Source organism: Clinocottus analis, unplaced genomic scaffold (assembly GCF_023055335.1).
Source record: "Clinocottus analis isolate CAN_PGR_092001 unplaced genomic scaffold, fCliAna1.0.p SCAF_8, whole genome shotgun sequence".
Classification (NCBI taxonomy): Eukaryota; Metazoa; Chordata; class Actinopteri; order Perciformes; family Cottidae; genus Clinocottus; species Clinocottus analis.
In genome coordinates, this window is record NW_027176240.1 from 9151417 (window position 1) to 9175921 (window position 24505).

General features: G+C 41.1%; 1 protein-coding gene across 12 annotated transcripts in view; it reads right to left on the reverse strand.

The window, feature by feature from the left end:
- The window catches only part of kcnma1a (potassium large conductance calcium-activated channel, subfamily M, alpha member 1a), a 125988-nt gene that overhangs the window by 6536 nt on the left and 94947 nt on the right, over window positions 1–24505 (reverse strand). For 4 of the 12 annotated variants that reach the window (XM_068567596.1, XM_068567601.1, XM_068567595.1 and 1 more), the window contains 10 exons: window positions 18932–19025; window positions 14693–14819; window positions 13234–13458; window positions 12496–12688; window positions 8686–8799; window positions 5572–5702; window positions 3854–4048; window positions 3318–3436; window positions 2326–2550; window positions 1216–1244 (listed from right to left, as the gene is read on the reverse strand). In XM_068567596.1, coding sequence (XP_068423697.1) covers window positions 1216–1244; window positions 2326–2550; window positions 3318–3436; window positions 3854–4048; window positions 5572–5702; window positions 8686–8799; window positions 12496–12688; window positions 13234–13458; window positions 14693–14819; window positions 18932–19025 — 1452 coding nt within the window. Of the gene's footprint in view, window positions 1–1215; window positions 1245–2325; window positions 2551–3317; window positions 3437–3853; window positions 4049–5571; window positions 5703–8685; window positions 8800–12495; window positions 12689–13233; window positions 13459–14692; window positions 14820–18931; window positions 19026–22977; window positions 23059–23420; window positions 23454–24505 lie in introns of all 12 variants that reach the window. The other 8 variants (XM_068567599.1, XM_068567605.1, XM_068567598.1 and 5 more) reach the window with 4 other exon arrangements.

Consider the following 24505-nt stretch of genomic DNA (forward strand, 5'->3'; position numbering starts at 1 on the left):
ATTGTCATCCTTCATCATCAGGACCCACGTGGGGTAATCAAATTCCAGTGACTGACTTTAATGCTTCTTATGTGTATATTAATGTTATTTGGTGTCACAATGTCTACAAAGATATAAGTGATTTCAAGCATTACAGTATTAGTGTTATTAGACTGCAAATCGACCATGTTTCATGATGACTAATGACTGACAGGTAGGGCCAAGACTGTACAAACGCGCCATTTGCGAGTCCTAAAATGACTATTGCAAATGTTTGAGAGCCCAAGGACACGCGCATGAGGCGTCTCTACAATAATTATTCAGTGATTATTACTATGGTTTCACTGTGTCACGTTTTTTTATGGTCTTAATGAACTGACAAAACCCACTAAGTCAGATTCAAGCTCAGCAGTTAAAACATTTTTTAACCCATTAATCAGAGAAAATACCCATGCTGACTTGCATATGTGTTGATTTGCTTAAATACATTATATACATAATGAATTAATTAATTCATTAGTTTTAATCGTGCTAAAATAATGTTAGCTATCGTAAAACTATATGGGTGGTTCGTTGGTTTACATATCACAAACCAACCACCAGCGCCCGCTTGGAAGCGGACAAACATCTACCTTTTCAGGCGGTTATGTTTTTTTTTGTTTTTTTTCCAGCACCAGGGTTCAGTTGACAGCTTACACACCAGCCCAAACAAACTGTACCAACCAGGCAGACAGACAGTTGTTTTAACTGAACCAAACAGGTTAGGTGTGAAAGCCCCCTAAATGTCTGCTACAGTCATCTGTTAGCATTCGATAGGAGGGAAGATGCACAAACACACAGATCTCTCACACAATGCAAACCATCTCAAGTTGAAATAAATAATAAAAAGGCATGATACATGACAGAAAGAAATTATGTGAAAAGGGATTTGCCAGGACAAAAAGAAAAGTCATATCATCATGTGAATAACTAAGTAAAAGCACAATAAAAGGGGGGGTTTGTCTCAACCTCATGCAAGATGGAGATGGGCCTGATCGTGGATCAGGCACGAGCAGCAGCAGACATCTTGCTATCCAGATGAAGGCAAAACTTAAACTGAGGCATGGTTTACTTAACATCTGAAGAACGTAATAAATAAAACAAACTCCCCTCGTCATAACAATATCAGGAGGACATGGTTATGATCAGAACCCCAGGATAGGTTTCTAAGTCATGCAGAATCGTTAACTTGCATACCTTGGCCCATTCTATTCATCCTTGTTGCACTTCAGAGAGAGAGGTAAGTAATCTACTGTAAGTGAGTAGTATTTACAGTCAATACACATCTGACAAATGACTACCACTAAGACTTACATCTTGTTACTCCTACAGTACTTAGGCTACATCATACATCTTAACTATAAGATGTATTGAAGGCTTACCATCTGCCATTTCAAAATGATTGAGTACGTTCATAACAAATCTGCATGCTTTTAGAATATGTCACAATTTCAAAATTCATATTATCATAATGTTTATTTATTTATTATTAAATTTTAGTTTTGTTGATGGGGTTACGGAATATGTAACATGTGGGTCAAATGTTGCCAAATCTGAAATAATCGTATAATAAACAGAACAGGAAAGAGTGCTACCAATATGGACATGCAATAAAGCGTTATAGATGCACCAACAAAATATCAACACTGCTAATAAGGGATGATGCTATGAGTCAAATGCCTTATAATCCATATCAGCTGCAGTAGGTAAATAGCAAATCATCCATGATCGACGGATAATGATCATGTCAGTTAAATGTGCACAAATATCCAGAAACAACAGTTAAACACTACACAAATATTAAGAGTTAGACACAAAACGACCAAATATTAGACAGTACAGCGGGTTGACCAAACAACATACTGAATGTGTGTTGTGTTGTATTATGTAAATTGAATTGGTTGTGGTTGAGGCCTTTACTGTCAGCTTGTTTCCAACCACAATGGCTGTGACGTCCAGGTGATTTTCCCCATTTACAATGCAACTGACTAAATGTGTTTAAAAAAAAAAGACTTTACAGTCTTTGACTATAATAAATGAGCTTTCCGCAAAACGAGTTTAACCATTTTGCTCATGTCACGTTATGATTGCTGTGATGTGAGAGTGAATACCACATGCAGGTGATTATGAAGGAAACGCACAAACACGGAGCATGGACACAGAGCACAAATCACACAAACAAACCACAAACACACAACACACTGTAATTGTTAATGAATGTGTCACCACAGTCTACATAATAACACAGCTAAAAAAAACACCAGGCATGCAGACTAAAGCTCTAAAAGGACATCTGAATGAACATACTTCTGTTTATCGCGAGACTCCCGGGTCTTACTGCTGCGATTCTGCCGGTTGGATGGCGGGATTGAGTGGACGGAGGAGCTCTTTTTGCTGGAGGAATGGGAGGAATGGGAAGAGTGGGACAAGCTTGTCCGGGACTGGCCTGCATTGTGGTCAAACTGCATGAGGCAGAAGATCAGGTCTGTGGGCACGAGCTCAAACTCATAGGGTGGGTTCGTGATCACATACCTGCCCAGAAAAACAAATGTTAGGCAAGATTACATGTTTATAATCCTTGTCGGGAAGCAGCAACTACAGAGTGAAGGTAATGTCAAAGAAGAAAAAGCTTGTATTGAGCATACTTCATCACTTCATCACTTCATCAGAAACTGTAAAGGAGCAATACAGATGAAAGCATGAGGATGAATGGATTAAAACTTGAATATATTTAAAATTACACAGGTTGTACTTAAGGACCAATATAAATATGTTGTATAAATAGAAGCATGCATACGAGTGTGATTTATGAAGAAATATATTAAAATATACTGAAATGTTCATTACATTACATTTACAGATTAGAGGATTTTGGCTTTGAGGAGCTATAATTTAATAGCGCTGAATAGGCATTATAATGAAAATGTATGTAATTACCAAGAGGTGATATTACATTACAAATGTCTTTTCAAGATATATTCAATTTTGTTTAAGATTCAAGAACCTTACTGTATAACTTTGAGCCATAAACACTTGAAATGCATTAATGTACATTTTACTATCATTGAACATTACTTATTCAGTGTATGTTAGAGTTTGAGTCTGTATTTGATCATATCTTCTATTTTATTTAGTCTATTTCAATTATTGTATGTTATTTGGCCTTTTAATTGTACTCATTATTTTAGGGATTTATGTGAAGAAGTGGCTGCAACACTGCCAATGTACCCTAGAAATAATCTATAACTAATTGTCATTTTATCACACAAAAATATTCATTTTGACAGCAGATATTGTACCGTTTTGTACACGGGCTCGGTGCATTTAGGTGAGCGTCTCTTAATCTGTAGATTCCAAAACACAACATGTTGTACGTCTTCAGTGCTTTACAGAATAAATCCCCGTAGCATCCTCCATCCTGAAGAACAACAAGAACAAAGACACCAGTTAGTTTGTAGGTCAGCCTCATGATCTGAATCAGTGGCATTCAACATTGTTCTCTGTAAAATGGTAGTTTAAATTCTGCATTGCTGAGGGTAGTTCTGTGACAACCCGCAATGCTTTAAATATCATGCCATAATTCTTTCAAGAAAAAAAATATTGGAAGTTCGGAATAAACAATGACAAACACCTGTAAAAACAAGATTGGAACAAATTCAACTTGGATGCGTTCATTGTTTCTTCTAAAGTCTTCTTCCCTCTCCACCCACTAAGACCTGCTTTGCGTGATCACTGTTCTTCACATCGGATTAAGGGCCGCGAGGAGCGGAGGCGACCAGATGTGTGCTGCTGGGTAGTGCCAAAACGTGTCATCTTTGCTTAAACATCCACTTACCCCCAAGTCGGCGAATGGCCCGTCGTAGAGGGCTAGCTGGGCGACGCGACACCTGTCTCTATTTGCCAGTGTCTGAGGTGTGCTGTAGCCGCCTCTGAGGGCGTTCTCCTCAGCCAACAAGGCCTCCAGCTCTGGCGTGGCTCCCCCTGTAACCAGTGTCCGAATCAGCGTGAGGATGTTGTCATTGAAGTATGTCTGGGGAGAAGATACAGGGGATATGTGTAAGCAGATGCCATTGGAGTCACTGGTAGCGGGGTGGCAGATGTGAGAAGACAACGCCGCCTAGTATGTCAACCCTCAGCCCGTCTCTTCAGATAGAACTGACTGGAAGCTGAGAGGAAAAGCCAAAGTTGTTTTAGGCAACGATCTAGGGAATATATACATTTTTATATAAATTGGTTAAACATTATAAAAGGTATCTCATACGATTAAGGTGTATTGTACATCAATGTTTCATATTTGAGAACGACTTGGAAACATAAACGTTTTGATAATCACAGCTCACGGTGGATCATCACATTAAATAAAACAGGTGCATTAACATTGCACTATCCTTTCCTCTCCAAACACTGGTCCACACACTGCAGGGTGTCTGCCTCTGAAACAACGATTTGACTGCGCTCTGCGGGTGTCAGGTTCTCTTGTCCTTCAAGCCAGTCAGGACCTGCTTTTGCCGCGCGTGAAGACAGCCGATGTCACTCGGCAGCCGGGCCAGAGTGGCAGCTCTTCTCCCTGGGCCCCTGACAAGCCTGCAGAGCCTCATGATGGATGAGCACTGTCCATTAGCTGGCTTCACCTCTGACCACTGCCAGACTACAGCTGACGCCTGCTCTACTCCCCGCTCAGCTCGGCTCTGCATGCCTCTCTAACCCCTAACTCACTGAGCGGGCCGCTGGAATAAAGCCATCACAGCACCAGAGGGAACCCACAGTTGGTCATGAGAGGGAGGGGAGTTTTTTTTTTGTTTTGTTTTACTATATCTCCTATGAGTGCAGCAAAGACATTGTTAAACGGTAAGAGAGAGAGAGTGTTTGGCCTATTACAGCTTGTGTCATCGCAATTACACTAACCTTCAACACAAACTTTGTTAAAAGATTTCATGAAGCTCTTAAAAGTTGAATTCATAACACTTTATAGAGGAGTAATACCAACACTTTATATTTGGCTGTCAGTGGAGCTGGCAGGCATGTGTGATGAATATACTGTACCAATTTGTTGACCAACTTTCTTGAAATGCCAAAATCTTGCATGTAATGATCATCTCACAGTCAGAGTTTAGCTACTTTAACGTCAACAAATATTTTCCGACCATAAACTGATTATTTGAAAAAAAGGTTTCTCGTTGAACTAAACAGCCGAGTAGACAAATTATAACCATCAAAGAAGCAAAAAGAAACCTTTAGGTTTAGGGGCGCTACCCTCTAAAGTATTCTCAGCTCCATCTTTCAAGTCTGACTCACTTCGAAGTTGCTCACTTCTTTCCCTCGTCTCCACGTTTCTACCATTGCAACAACATGCAATTGTTTACCAGTGGGCCCATCATCTCTAAGTATTGTGTCAATCTTCTCTCTACTTTCTCATTTTTAAATTCTGAATGGGACCCAGTCATAGGATCCAAACGCACGACATACAAATTATAAAAATGTGTTGCAGAATGTATGATTTTGAAAAGTGATTTTAGAAAAAACACAGAGGGTAAAGTGTGTTTGAGAACTCACTGCACTCATCAGGGAGTCGAGTACACTGACAGCAAAGGCAGTGCCGCAGGCGAAGGGCTGAGTGAGGTACAGCTCTGTGTCTGGGTCGTCATCATCATCTTGGTCCAGGAACTGAACATTTGAGTCGTTCACTGAGAGAGGGGAAGCAGGGAGTTAGAGACGGGCGCTGTGAAGAGGCAAAAGCCAAACACACGCAGTCATCAACACACCAGAGAGTTGAGAAATAAATATGTTTTTGTTTCGTTAAGTTACATTTGAAAACACTTTGATATATTATGGTAATGTAACAGAAATGTATTTGTGGGTATCCAGGGGCAATATAATGTAACATTTGATGCACATTATATTTTTTGCATTTCTGCACAAACATAAATTTAAGTGTATTTTTTTCCAGAGGTGAAAAAAAGAGTTATTTTTATTATTCAGCATTTTGAATATGAAATCCACTGTATATCACATGCAGGGTGCATTTAATACATGAAGACAAGCTATGACTCAAGGAGAAAATACATAGTATTATGCATACACAGTGATAACCATTGTAGAAGTCCCTAATTCTGAATAAAGCATACATCTATCCTGCTTAAGCCATAAGTACCTCAGTAGTCACTGTATCTTCTTTTTATTGTAACAAAACAAACAGACACACTCAGTCAAGACACAGTGACCAGTCTGTGGACTGCGTAGCCTACTTAATAAACTAGTTATTTGAGATATTTCTGTTGAATTTAGTAAAACAAATTGAGACTTCAACAATGGCTAATATGTCACATGAGAAAACCATGCACTTATAAATTCATGCTATGTTTTTCAGAGTTTTCCTTGATGAATGTGTTTGTCACATCATCACCTTCAGAGAAATACATCACACATATTTACCTTTGCCCTGAAAGTCAAATTAAAGACAACACATGTTTTTTTTTTATATCTCATGCTTATTAATATAAAATAGGTTTGCTAAATGAACTAAATAGCACAGTGTAAATGAAAATCACCCACAACTGAAATAAGACATCTTTTTGTGTCTCTGAAGTATGGAATAATGGGAACAGTAAAAAAACTTAAAGTGCTCCCTGTAGTGTGTGCCCTGTTTCTCAGATTGTGTTTTTAGCAGCACTGGGCAGTGAAGGGTCTGTTAACCAGCATCACACAAGTTTTAGCTTGACTCCTCTGATATCTGAGCTTCAGAGATATGGTCTGGAGGAGAAACAAAGAAACTGGAAAATACATTTTAAAAATACAGCTTAAAAGATGGTTTGATCTCAAGTTTTGTGTTTTCCAAATCAGATTTTTTCCCAGGCTCCCTGCGCACTGTGGAACAGAAATGTCAGTCAAAGAGAAAAGAGGGGCTGATGCAAACAGGCCTGGGCCAAAGGAGTGAATCGTGGGGAGGTGGGGGGGTGGGGGGGGTAAGGGGGGTTATTTGGAGGAGGAAGGGGGATGAGCAGCAGGGCAGTGTTGCTATGAAAACAGCCACAAGGACAGACTGAGCATGATCAAAAGCCCAGCAATGCTCTGCAAACACAACTGGAGGGGGAGAAAAAAAGAAATCCCCCCTCCAAAAAAAAGAGGGCCAGAACAAGACAGTCAATTTCAACCAGAACTAAGAATAAAAATGTGTTCAAAGTGAAGTCATGGGAGCAGCAAAGGCCTTGACTGCAACCAGATAAATCAAGACAAGCTGATGAGGAGCAGAGTGGCGGCGCAAGGGAACGAACGGCAGCAGAGGACAAAGACTCAGCTTACCCAGCTCTGTTATCATTTCTATGTTGGTTCCACTTTTTTTCCCCTAACTGAGTGAAACCAAAAGGCAGTAGTTTGCCAGTTTTAGCTAATGGTGATGAGGCAGTGCAGGGGAGAAATAGTGTTGTTATTGAAACAGTTTCAAAGACTGCAAAAAAAGCATTTCGCTTCCTCAGACTACTCGTGCCGTGCCTGGGATTTACTCCGAGACATTCATGGTTGTCCGGTATCTAAAAGTAGAGTACCCTGGATTAAAGTGTACATTAGAGTGCAGAGTAGATACAAAGCCATGGCTGTCACGCTGCTGTACGACTACAACAACAATACATAATTTCACGCTAAGACAGTGAAAGGGATAAACATGGTCTTATCCATAAACGCACCTACTTTATCCGCTAGGCAAACATAATGGATCATGCAACTCAAAAGAGCTGTGTTTTAATGTTCCAACCAGACTTTAATCTGCTCCTGGCACTGTACACTGCACATATGACAATGTAATTACAGTATTTGGTTCCAGTGAGACATGCAACTACTCTCTCCTTTGCACATAACACTGGAGCTTCTAGCCCAACCAATGACTCCAACATGGGGAGCATCTAGTTTTGGTGATTACGTATGCAGTCAACAGTCTAATGGGAGAGCCTCTATACAGGTAATGGTTGGCACGGGTACAAGTAACATTAGGTAGCTCTCTTCTCTTTCTGGCCTTTTCTTAGCTGGCCTCATGCTCCATTGCTCCCTAATTGGGTCAGGGGAGACAGAGCAGCCAGTCTCTGGTGCTTTAGAAGGCCCCTCAGAGATCTGAAAGTTTCATGAGTCCCCAACACCAGTGGGAATACAGCCACTGCCATTGTTATTAATAAATGGACCCATTTTGCAACCAAGGCATTTTTTTTCCCCACTCTACCTTTTCACTTTCTTCCCCTTTCTACCTCTCCCACCCTCTCCATCCGGCTGTGTTTCTCTTGTGCATTAGTGGACAAATGCAGGACATGTAGCTATAGTCTTTAAAATGCATGTCTGGCATCTTTAAGGTCCAGTTGTCCACACTGTCCTCTGAGCAATGCTATTTTCCAATCCTTGCAGCTAACATTATCACCACTTGACAAAAGTGAGCCAGATCCAATAATTCACATACGATTATAAACTTGAGTTGGGCAAAGCTACTAGCAATGTGAAAGAGGATACACAAATTCCACATCACACATTCCTCAAGTCCATTTGACCTTGGATGGGTTGCAGCATGATTTTTAAGTCTTGGATTATCAGCTCTATTTGTCTCTGTCTGCCAATGAGAAATGAGTTGATCTGAGGTTATAGGGGATGGCATGCAATATTTGCATTTGAGGTCGGTGCAAACAGCATTACCTAGTTCTGTGATGATAGGGATGTTGGCTCCGGTGGTGACAGAAGCCTGACGCACAAAGCCATGTACTGGACTGCTGTCTGGAGATGACCTGTCCATTCCAGGGGGCGTGAAACCTGAACACACAAACGGATTCATAGAGATAAGCAAATAACCTGACAGGGTGGCATGAAGAGATATTCTCGGCCTGACAAAGGCAGAGAGCAGGAACAAAAGAAAGCAGTGGGGTGGAGGAAAAAAGGGTGTTCAGGCTGGTCACAACCTGGGCAACAGAATTAAAGCTTGCCATGGTGTTTTTGCCTTTTTACACCTCAAAATCCATTGTCAAAACAATGATAAAATACAGACATAACACCTAAAATGACAAATATTGCAATATGCATTCAGAAACGGTGAGGGGAAAATAAAGTTATTTCTGATGTAACGTACATTTAACAAGTTTGAAAAGTTTTGCTGTGTTGTTGTCTTAGTATTAATATGTGCCATATTTTGAAATCAATATGATAAATTAATTTACAATTAAATATAATCAAATTGTTGTATTTCCAATAGAGTCAAAAGCTGAGAGAGCAGTTATAAACATGTGCTGAGGTAGTTAGCTTATCTTAGCCATCGTGATTGCATTCAGCCACTGATGCATTTAGTTATGTGAATAAACTACCTGAAATACCAAGATATCAGTTTATCATCATCATCATCATCATCATCATCATCATCATCATCATTTTAATAACAGCTAAAGGGAAATCAAGCTGATTTAGCTAAACTAGTTTTAACTTGATATAGTTCTTTATTGCTTGGGAGTTATAGTACGGCAGAAAAATTGAAGAACCAAAAGAAGAAGAAGAACAAAACTATATTTTCTTCTCTACTATATTATAGTTTTACATGTTTTCCTCTGTGTTGACTTTGGGTACAGTACTGTGTATTTGATTTTCTTTAAAGTAAAGAAAATACAATCCAAGCAAAAACCTGCATGTCTGATAAGTGTGTTTACGGCAGATGGATCGTAAGCATGTGGATGTGAAAGGGAACGCAGTATCAATACCATTACACATAGTGCATGTCAGCTTACTCAGCATGAAGTTGATGTGCCATTCAAATGTGTGGACTGACTGAAAAAAGGAAGGAGGAGGAGAAGGCTAAGTGAACACGGCAGCTGCCTAAAATTGCAATACGGATACTGTGCTTTTAGGGGTCAGCTAAGACATATTTAGCATTCACGTCCCTCCATCAAGGGGCAGGCATAAATTTTATATGTTGTTCATTTTGTCACAATAAAATTGGTGAAGTGGATCCTGAAAACCTTTTATCGAAAATGGCGTGGCTCAGGATCATGAAATACAAGTGCAAGTGACAAGAGGATGAATTCACATGACTTCACATTTTTGCATTTCCTCAAAGTGACAAGTAAACACCTTAAATCTGTGATGCTATATGCATAATGCATCAACTGTGTTTTGACATCCATCATTTAGTGCTGACTACAGCAAAATGCTATTTTATAGTGCCACCACCAAGGAAACATAATGCGGGGAATATATTCAGGTCACAAAGTTTTAAAAGGATTGCAAATTCTCTACATTTGTGAGAATGTGTGTGCCTTTCCTGTCAGAAACTCAATGAGCTGCTTACATTACAAAAGAGATCCCCCAGCCCTTTGCAACTGAAAAGACACCAAATAGTTTAGTACACAGCAGGAAGCACACACTGAACTGAAGCATGGATAATCAAAACTCTTGTTATACCGATTATTGAACTTGGAAATAGCCGAGGTTTGACACTTCGAGTCAACCAGGGAGCACTAGCTCAGACAGTGCGAACATCATTTTGTCGATGTCCATAAAGGATGATGTTCACTCAACTGGAGAGTGACAGCAAGTTTTTCGATACAGCCCCTAAAACATTGCTCTTATTGTATCATAGTGAACATGAAGACAGCACAGAGATCTAGAAGAATAGCTTAGGTTTTGCGCGGAGAGTACAGCAGAAAGTGACTGTTGGAGAGAACAGCAATATATGAGGCCGCCTGCTGTTGAGCTGCTTTCAAAACCTCTTATGTTACAAACAGCTCAAAAGTTGCAAACGTGAGCTGGAGAGCTGGAAACAGAGAGCTGTATGTCTTCCTGAGACAGAGCGAGATTACTGCGAAAGCAGAGGAGCTCAAATGTGTTTAGCTCCCTGATCATAGTTTTACTCTAAAAATGTGCCTATGACATGCTGCAATATTCCTGTATCACTTTATGCAATTACTCCATAATTAAACCTTCAGGAAATTTTGACAATTTTAGATTTTTTTAAATTGGCTGTCGTAATTGTCGCACACTTGTAATGGAACCTTTAGACAATTAGAGTATAAATTCCTTATCGGCAAAAAATAGAGAAACCAGAGTTTGAACTGCATGCCACACACACACACACACACACACACACACACGCACACACTTTTCTGGCTCGCTGCTTTTGTGAGGCTGTAACATTGTCTCTCCTGCTCCAGTGTACAATAGGCAAGTGAGATCTGGGTTACATACCCCCTTATCCCTGTAGCCCCCCAGGCACCGCTATGCTCTGTGGTTGACTACATGCTACAGCAGCCGTGAGAAGCTCTCCCCCAGGAAAGTGCATGTTTACTTATTCATTTGCACCTTCTTGTTTTAAATTCCACAGACAGTCTCTGAATGGGAGCATCTGTAGGAGGAAGAAATCCCCAAAGCAATACCTATGATACAATAGCAATGTCTACAGTATGTGCTTGTGTTTCCTTGTGCATGCATGATTGCATGCCACTCGGGCGTGGGTTTTCTAAAGTGAAGTATTTATCACTGAAATGGGTGGTTGATGTAAGACCCAATTATTGATGACAATAGGCTCCATCCATCGACCCTGGGAGAGGATATAGGCTAGGGGGTTTCCTTATTGAGGTGGCTTTTTGTGAATACTGCTCCCCAGAGGGGCGCGCTCTAAGATTTACCCCTGCTTATTGTTCCTTGGTGGCACGGCTATCGACAGCAGATCACTCACTCAAGACTGGAGAAATAACAGCATTGGCATTCTCCTAAAACATGTGAAAGTGCTCTGCACTAAAACATAATGGCCTCTTGGACCTTCAACTTTGATTTGTATTTACAACAGTCACTATGGTGGCATTAAATAGTACGGAGCTCAAGGCGAGGCAATGCCTTTTGGGCTTATCATAAACTGAGGATTACCCGCTCCTGGATGAGCGTGGCTAGATCACATCGACATGGATGTCTGCTATACCCGTGCACTGCACACACAGTCAAACACAAAGGTGTGTGCGTGCATATGTTGCTGTTTTGTTGTGACTAATGAGGAGCAGCTGAATTGGCCTGCCTGGTGATTTGTACTGGCTGCTTAATGATGATGAGGCCTGATGGGATGCCAGGTTCGTGTGTTTGTCTGCAAACATCAACAATCTGTTCCAGACGATCTGACAGACACCAGATCAGGGGGAACAACATTGAATGACATAGTCATGTTGATTACATCATTAAAAAGTATTATCAAGGAGGTTTAGCAGCATGTAATTACAAGGGACAAGACTGAAATCATCATGTGTAATAAACACTCTTCAAAGGCTTGATGAAGCATTCAACACTACACAGCATTGTGTGTAGACTTCTTCAGTACAGTAAAGTCATTCATAGACAGCACTTACTACAAACTAACAGTATTTCAAGAGTACTTAGCAGACACTGTGAATGATAAACTGCATTCACCCCACCAACCCCACCCACCCCCTGTCACCTTTGGACAGCAGTGCACTTGGAGAGTAATAGGACACTCCTTACCTTGTGAATTAGCCTGCAACACCCCAATGCTGTCATCAAACTGCATAGATTTGATGTTGAGCGATGCCAAGATGCATTCTTTATCCTGCAGTGAGGTATCTTCAATATTGTTCTGATTGGCTGACAGTATTACGCACATGTCGCAGAGGTTGATGTTGACAGCCCTTAAATCTGCCCGACTTAATGGCGTACCCTTCAGGGTGAGGAGAACACAGAGGAAAAGCAAGAGAGAGAACAGACAGACATAGGGGAGAGAAAAACAAATTTAAGAAGTGAGCAGAGTGGAGCTTTGGGAAATTAGTTAACAAGTATTCTTGTTTTGAGGCGATGACATTCCACTGATCTAACTGGGCATAGGAGAATCAGATACATGGACTTTCTAAAGGCTAGCCTTCGCTGAGGGCTGTGTTTGGGATTCTCCTCTGATCATCAGTCAAGCCAGACCTAACAAGCTCTAAGGCAGCAAGCCACGCCATCTGTGATGGGCACTGCAGCTGCAACACACATAAACTCCATTTTGGATGTGCAGGATGTGTCACTGCTCTGGATGAGGGGGGGGGGGGGGCTGACTACGCTCTCATGGAGTGATCATTCAATTGAGTAATATGTGATCAAATCAAACTGACAATCCCTCTCAGGATTTCAATGTGCATGTAACTCAAAATGTCAATGCCTTATTAGCGGAAGAGAGAATCTGGTTTAAATGTATCTTTCATGGCAGTGAACTGTTACACTCACGGGTAAGATGGAGACCTTGGGGAAGTTGTGTAAAGTCTCCCACTCTCTCCGCAGGTAATCCAGCGAGCCCACAAAGACAATAGGCTTTAGCTCGTGGTAATGGAAATTGCTGGCTCTTAAAGGCATCACCAGGTTTCGCAGCCCCACCAAAGCAGACGTGACATCCCCAAATATACAGACCACCACATGGCCGCTCAGGACTGTCATGGAGGCTTCACTCCGGGTCTGCAGGGAACAGAGGGACACAGGGAAAGGGAAGAAGAGCAGAGAGAGAAGGATGAGGAGGAGTGCAGACAGAGAAGAGAGGAAGACACAAAGACAAACACATAATTACAGAAAGTCATAGTACTGTCGAGTACTGTTAACATAAAACTGGGAAATGTAAATGAAGTAAAACATTCTAGATTTAAGCGGGTTTGAAAGTTATAAACTGTTATAAACCCATGTTAAATAGTTTGTTAACCAAGTGTTTGCAGCATTCAACATTTAATCCATCATAAAAACATTCTATTGACAGGGTTTACTATTCACACATGTACACACGTTTGGTTAACCACTATTCTGTTTATAAACAGTTTATTGGATAACCAGAAATAGGAAGTTTACAGAACAAAAACATAACATGTGGTCTCTTCTGAAAGAACAGCTGATGCAATCAGGTTGAAGAATGCAGTTTGTAAGATTTTAGGCACATATGTATGTATGGCGAGGAGGACCCTGTGATGAATCAGAGGTATAAATAAACAAAGCTTCTCTATTGTATGACATTTGAGTTGAAAAAGAAGAATACAATGCCCTGCTTTTAAGATCTGTCGCCTGTCGCAGCAGCTTGATGTGCTTTTGATTGCAAGTTTGAATGTACGTTGACTAAACTAAACGCTGCTATGATCCCAGTGGGTTTGAAACTAAAACTGTATCTTTCTTTACTGGATACGTACGGTAAAACTAAGAAAAACTAGGAACCACTGTTGCAAATCTGCTCATACCCTCAGATAATCTGATGGATTAAACATTTTTGATAATCCACATGTCTAGAATTTTTTTGTTGTTGACCCATCTCATGCAGAAACATCCTTCATCCCCCGTTAATCTAATTAAAGCAACAAATAAATGTCAACTTCATAGATGAATGTGTCTTCTATGTTACATTTGATTTAAACAAATTGTGCACTGACATAAATGCTTACAAACTGCCTTGTTAGAGAATCTGAGCAAACCCATGCGTGAGGTTGAAATACTGTTCACAGATCCTTGGCGGACAAATAAAAAAAAATCAATAAACTCACCTTGAAACAACAGAGAGGCAGTGAGAGAAATTTCATTACACATTAGTATGTGATCGTGTTACTACAATATTGAGGGGAAACTTTGGCTCCTGACAATACTTACTTTAACTTTTTATTGCGTATGCTATTATAATTTAGAGGTTTTGCAGTTCCACAGTTATTGTCCAACTCACCAGGATGACTTTTTCGATGTCTTTTGATGGGCACCAGTGAAACATCCCTGTCGAGTCATACCTCTTCACGCTCATGTCCATGCTCTCGATTTGTTCATTTCCAGGAATGAGAAGGGGGTCGTGTCGACTGTAAATACCGAACAATTTATTTATGTTAGACCATTTTGATAAATGACCGCAGCTTTGTAAATTAAGTGGTAACATGAAAGAGGCAAAAGACCACCTGGGTTTCTGAAGCTCTACACTGTCCATTTATACAATGTGTCAAACGTCCATCACATGCTCAGTGTTGGACTTTCTATTGCTCCACATACTGTAGGTCCCATAACTACCACATCATTCCTCCATTCCTCCATTCCTTCTTGTCCTTGATGTCAAGTCATCAGAAAACTCAAAGACCCTGGTGCATGCAGTGGTGCAGAGAACAGCAAGACGTGAGTGCTACTGACTGAATGGCATGACAACACAAGGCCAATTACCAGCTTTTACCCTCTCCTCCAGTTTCTGACGCCATGTGGCGCAAATAGTAAAAGCTCCAACAGGCTCACACTTTAAATATTTCAGGAATTTGCCCAATCACATTTTGCTTTCCCAACTGATGGCCATTAATGTTTCAACAGCATGTCACAACCAAACAGGCTAATCCACAGCAGTGGGCTGCTGAGTTTTATCCGGTGTAACACTGACCATGAAAGGGCTCTTGTCATTCCTGTTATACTGCCTCTCTTGTTCTTGCATTTGTCCTACAAGACATGCTCTCACAGTTCCTCTAAAGACAATCCATAAAATGTCATGCAAAACACTGAGTCAGCATAACCTGTAGACATTTAGTGTCGTCCCTTTATAAAGAACACTGCTTGTTTTATAGCAATGCAAATGTAATTTATTTGCAATTCAACCCAAATAATAAAATCCTTGGTTCCATCTCGTGCTATACAGACTCCAAAAAACAGGGAACTGCAGCGAGAGAAAGAGACATTTGAGTAATATGGGAGAAAACATCCTAAGAATTTGACATACATCTTTCTCAGTATCACTCTCTCTATCCTCTATCAACACTGTCATTCGGTGACAAGGCTTTGATGTTGTCTCTTCCCTCACCCTGCATTTGGGTTGCATACCAATGCAGGAAAAGTTACACACACACAAAAAAAACAAAAAAAACTGTCAATTAGCCACGCTCTCTCTCTCTCCACCTCTCTTTCCCTCTATCAGTTAGTGCAGGTGATAATAACACTGACAGCATTTAGTGTTTTTACACTCAGCCTGAATCTTTCATCCAGAGCCGCGTGTTGCGCCAATCAACTCCACAGAGCCCCCGTCACTTCAATCTGCTCAGCTCTTCTCGCCTCCACACAGGGGCTGACTGGCGCATGCAGGCGGGCTGCCGCTCCAGCTCTCTCTGCCAAGACAGCTATCTTTCACAGAGCTGTCAGCGGTGTGACTGGCAGCCTGTCACAGGCTCCACACACCTCCCTCTGCCTTCTCGCTGCCTCGGGTTGAACCTACCACAAGACTAAGGGAGAGCAGACATGACGTCTGTGCCACAGTGCCACGCCCAAGGGATATCAGCTGCAGATAATACCGTGACATCTTCTGCGATAGGATGCGTGTCGTCAGGCCTGACCCGTCGAGAAGGTTTGCGGGAATGGTGTTAATGCCACGGCGGCGATGCAGCTCGTTAACATGGTAACACGTCACACTGGCAACTGGAGCATTGACAACACAACCATGGTGCGGCTAGGTCAGCCAGGATGCAAAGTGTGACTAAATGTCACACATAGGGTTTAAAACTATTACCAGATATAATTTCTGAATAAATATGCAATGCATGCCTTTAATTTGTCTTCATTATTTGGGAAGTATATCCTTTATTAGAAGTTTCCCCTAACCAAAACTACATTCACTATATTTCAAAATGTAATAAATTTACAATTCAGCTTGCAAAGCAAACATTCTCCCAGGGTGAGATACAGTATTTTTTAATCTGATGCACTTTTATATAGGACAAATATTTCCCTTACAGCATGTCTCACTCCAGTGTCTCACCCTCTCTCTTTCTTCCTCCCTCCCTCAGTATATATTTCAAACAGAGTTGAGTTATTCCAGTGTATCACTCTGCAGTCACAAACTGGGGATGGGCCTGCTCCCCCAATCCCTCTCTGCCAGACTACGAAGGCAGCCTCTTGCTTTGAAAATTTTCCCCATCATGCAAACTGACAAAGGCATGCTTTTCAAAAGCCCAGAGCCAATCTGTTGATCATTATTTATTTACAAAGGCCTTCAGGCTGCGAGTCCTGTAAAAACCACACTTGATACGTAGGCGCGCTTCTTGCGAGCTCTCTACTGTGTTTTCCCCCTCCTTGCTTGTAGAATAAAGTATCCCTAAGGCTACCTCAAACAATCACTTTTCATTGTGCATAAAATCCACCTTGTAAAACTGTTTAATATATATGGTGTTGTATGTTGACGGGGGCAGCTGTGAAGGGGGGCTGTGGACTGTGATGGGTAATTTGATGTTTTGCTGAGGGCTAAGACTGAGAAAAAAATCTACACCTATAACAGAGGACCTGTCATCCCAGTACCCAAGAGCCAGCAGAATACAAAAGCACCCCTAAAGCAGAGAAAACTTTGACACCGCTTTGAAGCGTTTTCAAAACTGAGTAAATAACTCGCAAGAATTATTATCACTGCGAGATCAAAGCAAAGATGCATATATTACATGCCAAACAGGGACCATCTCCTAAGCAAAAAAGGAAGAGAAGAAAAGGTTTTGTGCTCTAAGTTAGGCAAACTAAACAGCCTTTTAAACAAGCAGTTTAGCTGGAAATGTGCCAATGTAGTTGTTGTTGTAACAGTTTTCTCCCTCTGAGCAAGGGCATCTAAAATGATGCTCGGTTGCAAACTAGACAGAAGGGTATGACTTTGTGTTGGGCTAATGGTTCGGCAAGTGTGAAGGATTATTAAGTGCATGTTTTGTGGAGAACTGAGGGGGAGGCCGACAAGTATACTCGACAAAATCACAGGCATTGCAGTTCATAAGGAGGAACTCTGCCTGAGGGAAGCTAGCAGGACCAACATACAAAGAAATCGAGTTCAATGTAAGGAAAATACACTATAGTACAATAATGAATAAAACAACACGTGATAACAGATTAAATAGTTCAATGATTACAATTTTATTTTATTTAAATTCCATTTTGAATTGGAATAGCATTCTTTTTAGCAGAAATCAAACAATGCACATCCATGTTTTTTAGGGGGGGTTTGCTTTCGGGAATTTAAATTCCATACAAAATAATTTCACAGATTCAGATAAGGAGTTTCTCCTGCAGTGCAGCTTCTCCGCGTACATAATAACAGTGACAAGTGTTTGTGACAAAAACCACGCAGCTCTCTCTTCAGATTTCCCGACTGTAAAGTCATAGCGATGACAACCATAACACTTACTCTCATTAAGAGTCGGGCAGCGTCGCTGCGAGTGTTCCTGTCCTGTTAGATCTTCGACGTCACTCCTTTATCCTGCCGTCCCAATCCGCACAGCTCGGCCTCCCTGTATTTTCCACGCTGTCGTGTTGCTAACCCCGCCTCGCAGCTCGAAGAGCACATAAACCTACCGCCTTTTATCCTTCAAAATCAATTAGCAGCAATTTAATTCCACCGGACAGGATAAAAGGAAGGTAATATTTGAATTCAAATTTGATTGTGATGATACATCTCACATATGGCCTTAAGTACCAGAAACAGTACTCACAGGGGTTCCCACAATAGAGGAGTAGCCTGAGGGCAAAGTAACCGTGCAGGTCCCTCTGATTGGTTGCTGGTGTCATTAGTGCCAGCATTGTTTAAGGAGCACATGTGGACCAGACCGGAGGAGGTGACAGCTGGGACTTTAAAGCCAGAGGAGTTTTCAAACGACTGCTCACAGCTGCTTTCCATGACAGAAATATTATTTCGGCTCTGTCATTAACAGCTGACAGCATGCCATCCTAAACAGCCACTGCCTAACAGGGCACTTCTCTCTCTTTCTCTAACAGTGTCTTACCGCCTTCTTCTGCCACCCCTAATTTGCCCCCTCCCATCCATCCAAACACCCATCATCTCACCATCAGCAGCATCCACCTCTGAAGTATTTCTCAGACGCATCCCTCCATCCCTTCCTTTCTGCCTCCCCGTATCTGACTTCTTCTCGCTCCCCATTTGAAGTGCTGGAAGGAGAATAAAATCAGCGTCTCTTACCTCATCATTTTGGGCGAGCAGTTGGGTGAGTTTCGCATCCCTCCGTTGCGCTGCTTTTTTTTGGGCGAGATAGTGGACGGATGCTCGTCTTCGACTGCAAACACATGCAAAGAATGTCAGAATAGAGACAGATGGTTGGGAAAGTGTGCTGGACCTGACATGATAAAAAAAAAATTGACAACAACCAATCAATCATTGCAAACAAAAAACTGAACAGAAAAAAAGGGGAAATTAATCATTCAGTGTCAAATTGAGGAAATATAGAGAAAGCATTAGTAACGGACATTGGTAAATCTGCGATAGGAGGGAGAAAAACACGGAGAAAAAAACGATTTACGAGCTGATAAGGTTACGGAAGGCTCAAATCCCAAAACCCCCATATTTAGGCTCTTCAAAGATGAACTTCTACAGGGCTTTCAATAATACACTACTGCATCTGCTCAGTACACCCGCTAACGTGTGCAGATGGTTGGACCTCTAGCGGTCTGCATCAGAGTGACCATGCTTACCTACGTAATTAATTGCCATGTGATGGTACAGACTGTCATTGTCAGTGGGGCGTGGGCAAAAGCAATGACAATGAGATACATTAAGGTGATGGAGATGGATCTTGAGTGGGTAGTTTATTTTATTTTTTAGCAAAACTATCTGAACCCCACCCCATCATTCCAATGCTATCTAAAGTGCACAAACTTGCTCTTCTGGTCTACCTCCATGCCAAGAGAACACTCAACACACATCACTAAGGACAGGGCACGCAAACAGAGCATGAATGAGTGAACTATGGATATCGAAAGCAGCTAATAAATAAACATCATCCTCCAGATGGAGGTCAGAAGGACTCTTAAAAGTTTAAATGAAAAATGTATTATTTATGGAAGATTAAATAGTCCATTTTAGATTTGGACGTTTTGGTGTTAAGCGTTTGCAGGACGCTGAACCATAGCCACAATGTTTTCTGGAGATTTTTTTCATAGAAGTTCAGCTTCCTGTCAACTATACTTGGATGTGTTGAGAAATGGGGGGGGGAACACTATTTTTCAAACTTCGCTTGAGTCCCAGTCAGACAGAGAGGACGAGAAAGAGCAGCCAGATTGAGGCCAGGCCCAGTCGTCTGAAGACTTCAGGCAAGCGAACAGCAGTCTGATCTTCACTACTGTCTGTGAGTTTCAAGAGCTTTCAGACAGGCACCCAGATACTCTTATCCACTCTGCACTCTCCCAGCGCAAATGCCAAGTGCCCCGTCACTTCAAACCCGTATTAGTCCTTTGGTTAGGAATCAATAACACAGCATGATATTAGTGCAAATCAATGTGCACGCTGCAAGCCGTGACTATTCTAAGCATAGGGAAATTAATTATTGTCTGAGCCCCCGTCCGATGCTGTCACCTAATTCTGCTAATAAAAGATAAGAAATATGACTTTGCCTTCTAATAAAATGTCACTCTCTGACATTTCCTTTATGCAATTGGGCTTTTGGAATAGCTAATATCCCAAGCACTTTACAATTTACAAATAATACTCTCTCTAATGTACTTTAAAAAATAACACATCAAATATATGCATTCCTCGCCATATTGTTGAGACAGGATCCTCCTGCATTAAACCTAATTCGTTGACAATACTTCTAAAATTAAATGCTCAGCTTCTTGGTAATAAACAAGATTAAAAGTTTCTATTTCAGCTCGATATCCTCAGAGCTCACAACTAAATAAATAAACACAGATAAGTAGCTCTTTTCTTTTGATTCTTAATTCAAATGTTTTTGCACTCCTCAGTTTGGAAGTCACCCGATGTAGACGGAAGCAGCCACTGCAGCAGCAGGCGTATCTGTGCAAAGCAGCAGGAGAAATAACAGCAGTAGCTCCAGCAGAGTAAACCGTCATGCAGCAAACAAGACAAAGTGAAGCAACGGGACAGGCAGGGTTACTGACTGATGCATCCCGCTGAGGGGGCAACCTACAGTGCCTACTGTGACTGAGCAGCATGGCATTACTGGGGTGGTAGCGGTATTTCACCGGCAGACTGTGGGCCCGGTTCAGCCGACTCTGTGCCTGGGATCTGGCAACCACGTCTCCTGGACCTGAGATACTGAGGCGCAGTTGTGAGGGTTCAGACCCGGGCCTTGGCCCCACGGGGAGCAGACTTCCTTTACGGTTATTAACGAGGGGGATGTTGCGTTTGCCCGGGTTGAACAGGGGGTCCTTGTTGGGATGCGAGTTGTCGGGAAGGAATGCATTTGTGGTGGTGGAGGTGGAGTTGCAGCCGGTGGTTTTAACTGATCGGTTTTGAAAAGACGGTCTAACTTGATCCATTACTGTCAAACAATGGAGAATAAAAGTGTGAGAAAGCCTGTATTAATGAGGACATAGTTAGTGATTAAACTCCATAAGATAACAGTGTTATTTGTTGCTGTATTTGTTTTAAATTATAGAATTGTTTTATTAAAGATTAAGGACAAATTAAATCCATCATTTTACTATAGGGTGTTAACAAGTTAATGGGTAAATAAGAATAAGAATTAATTGACTTGAAATAAATACAAAAAAAGAATTCAAATCCTGTATGAAAAACCAGACACGAATATTTGTGTTGTTTGTTTTTTCTCATTTCAGTTTTGATTAAGCCAAAAAAAATGAAAACAAAACTCATTTATCATTTATTTTGTTCTAAAACTGGTTTGAAACCAGTTCTTTTTATTGTCTACTTGGCACACGCTCTGACTGAAATGTTTCCAGTGACATTTACTTTGCATTTGAGACAAACATGAATTAGTAAGAAGTCTCTTCGTTTTCTTCCTCAGCTGCGCTCGACTTTCTGGGAGAACAAAAACGGAGCCACAGCTGAAGCCAGTCAAATTCAATCTGATATTGTGTCATTTCAAGCATAACGTGTTGCTGAATACTTCGACAAATATAAAACTAGAACTAATAATTTATAATATTACTAATTCAAAAACGTTGTATCATAGAACATTTATAGAGGATTCATTTTGTATTGTGTATCGAAATTTAGTTTGGTCCAGACCAAAGAAAGATAGTCCTATCTCAAATGTGGGGATTTTAACTGTAACTTTGACAGTATGTCCAGTGTGTGTCCTGTGTTTAATTTGAGAATAAATCATCTGAATGTAGAAAGTCGCGCACAACTGATGTTCAGCAAGCTGGTCCACCACACACACACACACACACACACACACACACACACACACACACACACACACACACACACACACACACACACACACACACACAATTTGACTAACACTGCAGATTCAACCTGCATGTTTGCATGTATTGAAGTGGCTGTAAAATTGAACGGGAGAGGAAGAACCCTGTTCCTCCCGTTGGTAGAAGGGTGGTTGGTTGGTTGTTTGGAGGAGAGAGCATGCTTGGGTGGCCCCGGGCGATAAACAGACATTTATCCCAGCCGTCAGCTGCCTCCTTGATTTACGGGGCGCCACCGATAGCTCCTGGATTCATCTGCCCCTTGTCAAACACGTGCAGCGTTAGAGAGCGCTCACCCGCCCTGGCAGGTCCACTGTGCATCCTGAACAACGCAGACGGCAACTGTCCCTTCCTGAAATGCTAATCACATGACGGTACTGTCCTGCATGCAAGCCTTATCAGATTGTCGTGACCCAATGTAAACTGGATGATGAGGCAGAGGAATAACTACAAATGTTTACTTTTGTATGTGAGCTAAGCTGGCTTTGCCGTTATAGTGTTTGCTGCATGAGCGTGTTTTGTTCTTTATCTGCATCGCAACTGCATGAAAAAGCTTTTTATGCAATGAATGTTTCTTATTTATTTATTAACTAAAACTAATATTATGACAGCTCCAGATCCTTTTAATTCTGCTTAGAGACAGCCACTATTTCAAAGAGGGAAAGAAAAATGTCTTCAATATTAATATTTTTAAGGAGAACAAATACATTGAATAGCAATATACAAATAAAATGTTAGAGGTGACAAATAGCAATTAAGCAATATTCTTAACCATTAGAATACAAAAAGTAATGCATTTAACAATTATTTAAGATTTACCTAAATTGCAATCAGCTTTGAATCGAACGCCAGCCTCTTTCTGACCTCCACTGTTCCCTGGTGTTGTAGCGCCATCTGCTGCTACATGCAGCACAATACAAAAAGAATATTTTATGGAACTACATGGTATTATCAAACACAAAATAATTTATTTTCAGTTGCTATCAATACCAGGAATGAATTTCCAATCAACATACGTTGAATTATCGAACTTAGAATAAACAGATGTTAAACATTGAATGTCACACTGGTTAAACTGTGAGCTTACTTTGTCTCTGTATAACATACAAGACAACATCAGTATATTCTAAAGGAATATGGGATATCAAAGCAAATACTAAAGCATAGCATTAGTGCTAATTATGTTACATGACATTGTGAGGGGTCTACAGTCTAAACACAGAGTTGGGGCAGAATGGAGAAGGACAGAGAAACACACTTACGTGATCTGACATATCCATTATACTTATATTTGGCTGAGGAAAATGCAAAGACAAGTGGCAGGTCACACGGGGGGAGAAAGGATGTAATGAAACAGGCACATTAGGAAATAGAGACATCAACGAGCGGTGTGTGGACATGAAATCAAATGTAACTATGATGAAGTACTACCAGTGAAAGGCACGAGGGCATCAACCAAAAAAATGAAAAAGGTACAATTAATAAAAACTATGGAAGAACCTAATGGTGGTGATAATGATGGCACAAACTAGGCAGACAGGTGGTTGAAATTGTCTATTCTGAGATTGAGCCATGCTTTTAGAAATGCGCACTTGCATAACCTATAATGAGAGGTAATGACAAACTTATGGCTGATTTACTTTTAATTTGAAAAAAAAAACTAAATTTGAGGTTACACTGGTTTCAGTGGTAGAACCAACAAAGTAATATTTCTAATTTAAAAACTCATTATATGCTTTAATGTTTTACATTTTGATTTAAATGTGATGAGCATTGTGAGGTCTGTGTATAGAACAAATAAAGCCACCACGTGGTGCAAATACAACAACGGCATGTAGACGTCCAGAACACAGACAGCGGACACTCGCTACTCCAAACAGCCGCGGTAACAGAGCACAAATGCAAAGAGACTTGATCTTTACATGCAGTTCACATCTCTTGCATGAATAGAGATTTGGAAGAAAAAAATTTTTTTGCAACATGAGTTCAATGCTTCACTTTTAAATCTCTTGGGTTGTTCTCTAAAAAGAGTTGACCAAGGTCTCCACTTATGTCAGAACTATTAATTATCTGGGAATTACAGTTCATGACCTAGACTGAGGAGGTACCGAAGACGGGTACCAACAGAAGTACTGATACAGTGGGCATTTGAAATGAGCTCCGAGCTGCTGACACTCCCCGCTCTTTCCCAGAGTCTCTTCCAGCAGTAAAGGTCACAGTAAGGGCCCAAGGCTGGCCTATGACACAGATCCTCAAACAGGGACCCACAGTGGCCCTGGCATCTGTCTCTAGCAATCTGCCCGCACTGCAGAGGCGGCAGACTAACTGGCTAGCATCTGGGGCGTAG